The sequence below is a fragment of the Mixophyes fleayi genome, chromosome 1, assembly GCF_038048845.1.
Source record: "Mixophyes fleayi isolate aMixFle1 chromosome 1, aMixFle1.hap1, whole genome shotgun sequence".
Lineage (NCBI taxonomy): Eukaryota > Metazoa > Chordata > Amphibia > Anura > Limnodynastidae > Mixophyes > Mixophyes fleayi.
In genome coordinates this window covers 129,263,078-129,272,713 of record NC_134402.1, presented here as the reverse complement: position 1 = coordinate 129,272,713, position 9,636 = coordinate 129,263,078, and the positions used below count along the sequence as shown (strand labels likewise).

The 9,636-nt window shown below is 42.0% G+C and overlaps 1 protein-coding gene across 1 annotated transcript; it reads left to right on the top strand.

Annotated features, from left to right (window-relative positions):
* Nucleotides 1–3,472: 3,472 nt before the first annotated feature.
* Nucleotides 3,473–8,941, top strand: LOC142104380 (uncharacterized). The gene is made up of 4 exons (XM_075189009.1): nucleotides 3,473–4,252; nucleotides 4,581–4,664; nucleotides 5,142–5,379; nucleotides 8,929–8,941. The coding sequence occupies exons 1-4, from the start codon at nucleotides 3,748–3,750 to the stop codon at nucleotides 8,939–8,941; spliced, it is 840 nt and encodes a 279-aa protein (XP_075045110.1). The 5' UTR covers nucleotides 3,473–3,747.
* The last annotated feature ends 695 nt before the right edge of the window (nucleotides 8,942–9,636 follow it).

Sequence of the window (9,636 nt, the reverse complement as noted above, 5' to 3'; positions counted from 1 at the left end):
TAGCCTCCACTATGTTCTATTAAAGTGGCTCACTGGATCAAGCAACAATTAGCAAAGTCTGCCATCTAGTGACGGTTTCTTGTATTGCTCTAAAACATTTCATATTAAACCTTCACTAATTTCATTCTGAGCTCACCCTTTATCCAAAAAATGTTATCCTACTAATAAAACTAGTGATGGGGGAAGTGGTATTCACATGACCGAGAATTCACTACCTGCTAGGCAGTGATCCTGCTACAAATACAGCAAATACTGTGAATTGCATCCTGTACCAACAGCTGACCTTCTTACCTCTGTATATATTTATTGGTGTTCTCCTTGGTGGTGATTTGTCAGACGCTTTACTACACCCTTAAGCATGTCTCACAAACAAAAAAAAGCGATTAATACTCCAAAAAACACCATTATGAAAGCGCTGGAGAAAGCCAACGGTTGTCCTAAAACAAATACTCACCAAAACGGACCCGGATTCAGACTCCGATGACACATCCGTTGCAGATTTACCCCTGTCCCCACAAGAGATAATAAATATTGTCACAAAAACCATCCAATCTGAAATGCGTTCTATAGTTGCTGAGATTCGTTCAGAAATTGCTGAACTGGGTACTCGCACAGATCAGATTGAACAACAACTGGATACAGTTAGGCAACATCAACAAACAACTGACAAAGAAATCGTCGACCTCAGGGCTGAATTTAACACTTACAAAGATCACCTCGAGGATCTGGAAAATCGCAATAGGCGGAACAACATCCGCATTAAAAATGTTCCTGAATCTGTTACCACGGACGCCCTCCCTGACTACCTCAATGGGCTTTTCTTACAACTGATTCCCGAACTGTCTTCAGATATGCTTCACCTGGATAGAGCCCACAGGGCCCTCCGGGCTAAACCTACTTCAGATCAACCTCCCCGGGATGTAATTATCAGGTTTCATTACTTCAAAACCAAAGAAAAGATAATGTCGTCCGTAAGAAATGTTCAATCGATCTCCTATGTGGGGTCTAATCTCCAACTGTACCAAGATCTAGCCCCTGCTACTCTCAAGAAAAGAAGGGACTTTATCAGCGTTACGAAAGCACTACGCAACCATTCCATTAGATATAAATGCGGTTTCCCCTTTCAACTGATAGTCTCGAAGGATGGCCGCTCCCACTCAGTAAAAACACCCGCCCAAGGTATCGACCTGCTCAAGCGCTTCGGTATTCTTCAAGATGCTGAATCGATGGCAACACCTTCACCATCCATACAGAGATCGCCTGCCCCGACACCAGTCTGGCAACGGGTGTAGAAATCTCCGGGTAATGGTCTCCAGATCTCATCTACAGCACTCCCACCAGGTTCAGGTTCCATTTATGTACTTTGTCTCACTATGACTTTACATATTGTTCCACCATTTACACGATAACCTCTCACAGGTTCTAAATACCTATCTTATTGTTGGTCCCTCCCCTGGATTGCCAAATCCATTGTTCAATCACTCATCCTTTCATCACATGTTTATAAATATTGATCACTGGATCCCTTCTGGAGACCGTTACCTCTAACCTTGTCAGTTCTGTTTTACTACTTACACCAATTCCAATACCATTGTTATATCTCATGTTACCTGTTTTTAATTAGGCATACTTGCTTACTATATCTTACAAAGTTATTGATTTAATTGCTGTTACCTAATGTTATAATTCACCTGCTTGATGAGGGGACGGGGAGGAGTGTCTTCTCAAACTATGTTATTTTTAATCTCGCTGAACTCCTATGAGAGTTTAAATTTTAGACCTTATTCTGATACCGAGCTGGGTCATGAAGCTTTCATGAAATCTGACGCTCCTTCTCGCCCTCCTTCCCACCTGGCGATAATCTTCTGTTATATATTCAACTATTTACGAAATGAATGTTCCCTCTGCAGTTAATTGCCTTTCTTACAACATTTTCTTTTATCTCTAAAAGTGGCAACGCTATAACAGTATGTCTACTACAATAGACACATACTAACTGCTTAGCACACCATTGTCTTCTTCCCCGATACCACTACCATCTTATGCAATAGTTCTTCCATGTTCGAAAATAATAGAATTGTAATGTTTATGTATTTACAGCTACTCAAAATTTGCCTCATACACCCCCCAAACACAGAGATGGAGTCTTTCTCTTCTCCGCCTCTTTCCACCCCGGTTCCTAAAACTCGAGTTGAGTTCAGAACCTTAATCCCTTTTACTTTCACCCCTCTATGTATGCCCCTTAACCCATTTGTCCTGCGGTATCTGGTACCACAAGTCACTCATCTCCAATTATTTTCTCAGCGATCTACACCTTTTAAACCACCGTGAAGTTTAGACTTCTCACGTTGAATGTCAACGGACTCAACTCCCCCACAAAAAGGACAATAGCTCACCAATTTATTAAGAGACAGAACCCAGATATAGTCCTTCTTCAAGAGGCCCATTTTAAAGACCCGCACCCTTCCCTTGCATCTAAACTCTACCCACACACTTTCTATTCCTCTTCCAGTGTGAAGCGCCATGGTACCGCCATTTTAATACATCATAGAGTACCGCTAACCATAGAATCCCCGATCTCAGACCCACATGGTAGATTTCTTATCTTGAAAGGCTTGCTCAATCAAACTACTATAACGATAGCTTCAGTCTATGCCCCGAACGTGCGGCAGGGAGCCTTCTATTCCAGCTTCTTTCAGCAACTCTCCTTATTTATGAGTACGATTACCATTGTTGTGGGGAGACTTTAATACTGTCCTTGACATTTCACTAGACCGTTCTCGACCCAAACAAATTCATTCCACACAATCCAAAGATTCGGCAAGATTGAAAACACAACTTCATTTGCATAATATGTATGACGCTTGGCGTCTGACATATCCCTCTTCTAAATCATATACACACTATTCACCCCCTCATGACTTGTACACGAGAATTGACTACTTTTTTGTTAACCATCTGACTACACAGAAAATAGATGAGGTCCAAGTACTCCCTGTTTCCTGGTCTGACCACGACGCGGTAGAACTGATACTTCGTTTACCTCAACAAAATGGCACTCGCCCAAAATGGAGACTCAACGAAACCCTTCTGCTTAAACAAGACCATGGGCTAGATTTGCTATCAGGCGTGATGCATGGCGGCTTGAAGCCGCCATGCATCGTGGCGGTTTTCCGGCGGGTTTGCATTTACTAATGGGCGCATATCAGCTTCAATTTGAAGCCGCCGGCGATGTCACGGCGGGATGTAATGCTCAAAGCCGCCGGCGGCTTTGAATAGAACATGGCGCTTTTGCTTTAAATGACGGCGCTTTTGTGTAAAGGCGTTTTTTTGAAAATTACACCTGTCTCCTGGCCTGTTACTATTGGCTATTTTCAAAGTCAGGAGATTTGACATCACAAGCCCTATATAAACCACTGGCCTGACACTTTTTCTTTGATAGGGGTTTGAGGAGTTTTGTGACAGGAGTTTGGAGGATAGTGGTTTGCTGTGAGTTGGTGAGAGTTGGAGTTTGGTGGATTGGTGGAGCGATATCTGATTGAAGTGTGAGTAGTCCTGTGGTATTTTTCTGTTTTGTACATTTATTTTCTCTTTTATTTTCTGTATTGTTTTTTTGGTATTTGACTTGTCCTTTGTCTGTGTTACTTGTGTGTGACTGTGTTGAGAGTGTGTCTGTACTTAGTGTAGTTTGTCTTTTGTGTTTGTAAGTCTTTCTGTGTTTTGTGTGTTTGACATTTATTTGTCATTATGTCCAGAGATAGGAGGGGAGAACAGGCTGAGGAGAGGGAGATGGAGGTTGAGGGGTCAGAGGAGGGAGAGGGAGAGGTTGAGGAGACAGGTCAGGGCAGGAAGACCAAGACAGGGAGGAATGTGCGCTTCTCACATTATGAGAATTGTGTGTTGGTGCACAATATCGTTCCCTGTTATGAGGTCATACTAGGCAACCTGGCAGCCCGGACTCCTCTAAGGCGGCGTCACCAATTGTGGGGGCGTGTCTGTGATGCCGTGAACGCAGTGGGCCCACTAAAGAGGACAGTGGCGCACTGCCGCAAGCGGTTTTCGGATATAAAAAGGAGGCTGAAAGAGAAGATGGCCCAGGAAAAGAGGGCAACCAGGCGCACGGGTGGTGGTCCCCCTCTTCGTATTGAGTACACAACGTACGAGGAGGAGCTGCGACAGATAATGCCGGCAGAGATTGTCGAGGGGATAAACGTCCAAGACACGGATTCGCCCTCTTTTGGACAAGTAGTTGGTGAGTTATTTGCATATTTTACTCTAACAGTATTTATATTTTTATTCTCTTTTTAAAACTGCTTTTCTCTTTTTAAAACTGCTTTTCTCTTTGCAAAACTGCTTTTCTCTTTTTAAAACTGCTTTTCTCTTTGCAAACGTTTTTTCTTAAAAAAATTTTTTTTATTTTTGTTTTTCAAAGTGTATTTTTGCCTCTAATAGTTTGTAAAGGTTTTTTTTTCTCATAGAAAAAAAAAACAAAAATTGCAAACACATTTGTGCAATAAACAGTATATTTGGAAATTGTTTTTTTCTGGAAATACATTGTATGCTTTTTCTAATACATCCAGAATCGCCAGGACCGCAGTTCAGTCCCAGTGCCAGACCTACACCTCCACCTTCAGCGAGAGATTCAGGCACAGACGAGCAAGCAGGTGCGTGATTTCTGTTTAGGAGAGAAATAATGGAGTTACTTGATTTTCTGTGCAAATGTTGCTGTCAATGTTGTTTTTTTTTCCTTTTTATTGTTTGCAATGAGAAGTTAGGGCTACATTTTACTAAACTGATATGTTGCCTATAGAAACCCATCAGAATATACCTTTACTTTATTTATTGCATTCAACAAAATGACAGCTAAAATCTGATTGGTTGCTATAGGCAACATCTCCACTTTTTATAGCATGCAGTTTAGTCAAAATAACCCAGCATGTACTACACAGTCCAAATGATAATGGGTATTAAAAGGATAATAAGTGCATCCGTAAGCAGGTAGCATAGGACTTGAAATCAGGAATGCAAACATTGTGAAAGAATCTGTAGTTGCTAAAGAATATTCTTTCCTATCCAGTGTTCAGAATGCAATATACAAACATATTATATACTATATACTTACCGTCATTTTTCATACACAGGGCCCTCTTCATACCAGCCACCTCAGGCGGAGTCCCTGGAAATGTCCCCTGAGCCAGAGGATCTAACGACCATCACCCTGGTAACAGTGGATGCCCCTGTGTCTGGCCTCCAGGAAGTTTCACCTGGCCCTGCTGAACCATCACACCACCAACCTGCACCTGAAACTATGGACCCAGCCAGAGAAATGGCGGTGTCTATTGGCGCATTCCAGCAGCAACAGACATTGTTCATGGACAGGCAAACTGGCCACATGGCACAAATTGCGGCCCAGTTGAGGCGAATACACCGCTCCACTAGCCAAATCCCTGCTGCAATAAACCGGCTGGCAAGCGCTTTGGAGCAGACGAATGTGCAGCTGGCCCAAATGTCTGGGTCTGTGGACGCCATGCATTCCTCCGTTCGTGAGGGGAATGCCAATGTTATCCGGCTGGCAGGCCAACTCCAGCAGGAACTGATTGCCCGCTTGCCGGCCCCTTTTTCATCGGCCTCCACCAGTACTGCTAGTACGCTGACCAGATCAACATATAGCACTCCTTCAAGGAGAGGTGCTCGCACCAGAGGTGGGCGAGGGAGGGTAGAGAGTGGGGCTAAGCACAGTGATATGCCAGCGAAAAGACGGCGCTAGGGCAAAAAATTTATTATTGGGGAATGTTTTGTGTAAGCGTTATACTTTTTCTTTTATTATGTTGTAATGCAATAAATGCAGTTATATTTCATTCATATCATTCTTTCTTTTCTTCCCATTAAACAAGAGTATACTGTTTTCTTTAAAACGATGCATTAATTTCACATACACATTGACCTCTAACTGTCACTTTACAGGGATTTTAACAATTACAACATTCACAGTACACACTATCCTCTATTTAAAGGGTCCAATTTTATTAAAATATTCCATTAATAAAACCATTGCACTGACATAAAATCAAAAACCAATATATGTTTTTTATTGTATGCACTTACATTTAAAGTAGTTTGTAATGAGACGGTCTCAAATCTGCCTCCCCCTGTGTGCTCTGCACATCACCAAATGGGACACGGGCCCCTACTTGTTCACTGTGTACTACAATAATCGGTGGAGTAAGTTGATGTAAAGCAAAATTATGTATCAGACAGCAAGCCAGGATAATATCAGACACCTTAACAGGTGCATACATAAGCACCCCACCAAATATATCTAGGAACCTGGTTTACATGAGTACAAACATTGGTACTACGTCCACATCAGGCAAAGATTCCAGATTCATACGCACTTTAAATGCATGTGGAGTGGCCGGTAAACCTTTACATCAGTAAATAGAATTCAATAATAGAGGATGGGAAAAAAAAACAAAAAACCTCAAATTACATGCCAGTTTGCCCATTTCCCATATACAATCCTAAAGGAGGAAACTTTGCACAAAATGGCTCTTTCTCTTATGTTAGAAATGGCTAAATAGTTCAAACAGCACACTGTTTGAACAATCTCGCTGCTCACAAGCAGCGCTTTCATTTTGGTCTATTGAATGGCGGTTTTCCGGCGGCTTTATAAGCCCCCTAATAGTAAATCCGGCTGTTTGTATGTAGAACATTGTTGAAACCGTCATGGCGCTTTATACAGAGGCGGGTTTGGAATCATCATTTTTGGCCGTTTGGACGGCGGGTTTAGCCTTAGTAAATCCGGCGATGGCTAAACCTCCGCCAAACCCGCCGAAAGTCGGCGGTTTTACAAACATGCCTGATAGTAAATCTAGCCCCATATCTTAGAAATAACACAAGAAATTACAGAATAATATTAGTATGTCATCAAAGCAAAAAAAAAGAGGAAATCGATCGTATAAAATCCTTAGAATTAGACATTCACCATACCACACTTCTTCATCAGCAACACCCTAAAAGACGTATTTATCTAAAATTGTTAGCACTTAAAGGCCAATTAAATCAAATTCTTTCAAAAAAAGCGGCCAGAACCCTGATATGGCTAAAACAAAAATATTATGAGAGGGGTGATAAGGCAGATTCTATCCTAGCGCGCAAATTAAAAGCTAAGCGAACGAAGAATAGAATCTCTTCTATAAAATCTTCTACAGGCTCATTACTATATAACCCAAAACATATAGCACATAGATTTCGAGAATATTACGAATCCTTATATAATATCATCCCAGACATTTCGGACCCCCTCCTTCTAAAATCCAACATAAAAAAATACCTCCAATCGTGCCATCTCCCTAAAATAACCCCTACGCAGCTTGCCTCCCTCAACGCTGAGATCACGACAGAAGAAATCATTGATGTTATTAAATCTTTGAAACGACAGTCTGCACCCGGACCAGATGGATTCACATCACTTTATTATAAGAAATTCATCAAACCCCTGGCACCCATGTTATCTGGTTTGTTTAACTTCATATTATCAGGGGGCAAATTCGACGGGGCGACCACTGGGGCAGGGATTGTAGTCATTCCCAAACCTGGGAGAGATCCCACAGAGGCAGGCAGTTACCATCCCATCTCACTCTTAAATGTTGTTCTAAAAATCTTTGCTAAGGTTCTTGCCAATAGATTGAGCCCAGTACTACCCTCAATAGTTCACCCAGACCAGGTGGTTTCGTCCCGGGTAGACAACCTTCGGACAACAATAGAAGGCTGATTAACCAGATTCACATAGCTAATATGGACGCTCTCCCGGCTCTGGTGGTCGCCTTAGATGCCGAAAAGGCCTTTGATAGGGTCGCCTGGCCCTTCATGCAACAAACATTAGTTTCTATGGGAATTCAGGGAGACTTCTGTCGTGGTATCTCAGCATTATACCATAACCCAACAGCCTCAGTATTAGTCAATGGCTTCACCTCTACTCCTTTTTCTATACACAATGGCACCAGACAGGGATGCCCACTTTCCCCCCTTATATTTGCCCTCATTATGGATCCCCTTGCAGCATGCATACGAAACAATCCTGATATTATGGGTATACCAACCTCCACTAGGGACCATAAAATAGCTTTGTACACTGATGATGTCATTTTATCACTGACTAACCCTCATATTACGCTCCCGAATCTTATAAAAGATATTGACACATACAGCTCTCTTTCCAACTATAAGATTAACGCTGACAAATCCGAGATTTTGAGTTTAAATATTGCACCCGCGGAAACTCAGACACTCAAAACTAACTTCAGGTGGCAATCTAAACAACTCAAATATCTGGGCGTATACCTTACTAAATCTTACTCCCAACTTTACGTTGCCAATTTCCCTAAACTCATTAACACAAAAAAGCTGACCTCACACAGTGGTCTAAACTTACGGTCTCCTGGTTCGGACGTATAGCCACTATAAAAATGAATATATTACCCCGCCTCCTCTATTTATGGCAGACACTCCCCATACATGTTCCCAAACATGTACTTAAAAACTTACAGCAATCCCTGTCAAAATTCATATGGGCCGGTCGTAAACCAAGAATCCGACTCCGGCTTTCATTCAAACACCAAAGTATAGGAGGCCTGGGTTTACCAAATTTAATAAAATACTATCAAGCCACTCACTTAGTCCAATGCGTACTTTGGCACTCTCCCCCAAATCGGCGGGCCTGGACACAAATAGAAGCTGATTTACTCAACCTATACTCACCCTCCTCGTTGCTTTGGACCAAGCCCCAGCACAGAACCAAACTCTTAAACCATATCCCCACAGCTAAATTCTCATTAGCCATTTGGGACCGAGTGACACGTATCTATGAACTTCGTTCCCAATACCCGCTGCTCGTCCAATTATGGAACTCTCCTGATTTCCCTCCAGGGATAAATCATAAAGCCTTCCATTACTGGATTCGCCACCATCTTCTATTTCCATGGGACATTGCTCCAATGAACATCTTCACTACATTTGTGGAGCTTAAAAAAAGATACAATTTTCCCAATTCAATATTTTATCAGTACCTACAAATTAGACACTTCTACAACTCCATACCTAAACCAGCCCTAGCAGCTCTGTGCTCTCCCCTAGAATAATTTTGCAAGCACCCAAACTCAACGAGAGGCCTTATATCCACATTATATCAATTATTAAATAACTACGGCCTTCCAACTAAAGAACCACATGAAATCGCTTGGGAAAAAGACACATGAGAGATTATAGATCCTAAAGAGTGGACCAAGATTAGAACCAATCTGGCTAAAACCTCTATCTCTGTTCGAATCAAAGAAAATTAATTCAAAATATATAGTAGATGGTACTTGGTCCCATCGCATCTTCATTCTATATTCCCAGCCTCTTCAGACAGATGTTGGAGAGAGTGTGGTTGTAGGGGCTCCCTGCTGCACGTTTGGTGGTCCTGCCCCAAGATAGTCTCATACTGGCAACAAATCCATAAGTTGATATTCTCCATTACTCATGTTCAAATTCCTGACACACTGCTCTTTTCCTTACTCCCTAGACCTCTCCCTAATATATCCCACCCAACCCAAAAACTAATTAGACATATTCTTAAGGCAGCTAACTGCCTGA

Excerpts from the sequence above, each read along its gene's own strand:
- LOC142104380 (XM_075189009.1), top strand. The coding sequence starts at position 3,748 with ATGTCCAGAGATAGGAGGGGAGAACAGGCTGAGGAGAGGGAGATGGAG. Across the intron at positions 4,253-4,580 it reads CTCTTTTGGACAAGTAGTTG|AATCGCCAGGACCGCAGTTC; the intron begins GTGAGTTATTTG and ends TAATACATCCAG. Across the intron at positions 4,665-5,141 it reads AGGCACAGACGAGCAAGCAG|GGCCCTCTTCATACCAGCCA; the intron begins GTGCGTGATTTC and ends TTTCATACACAG.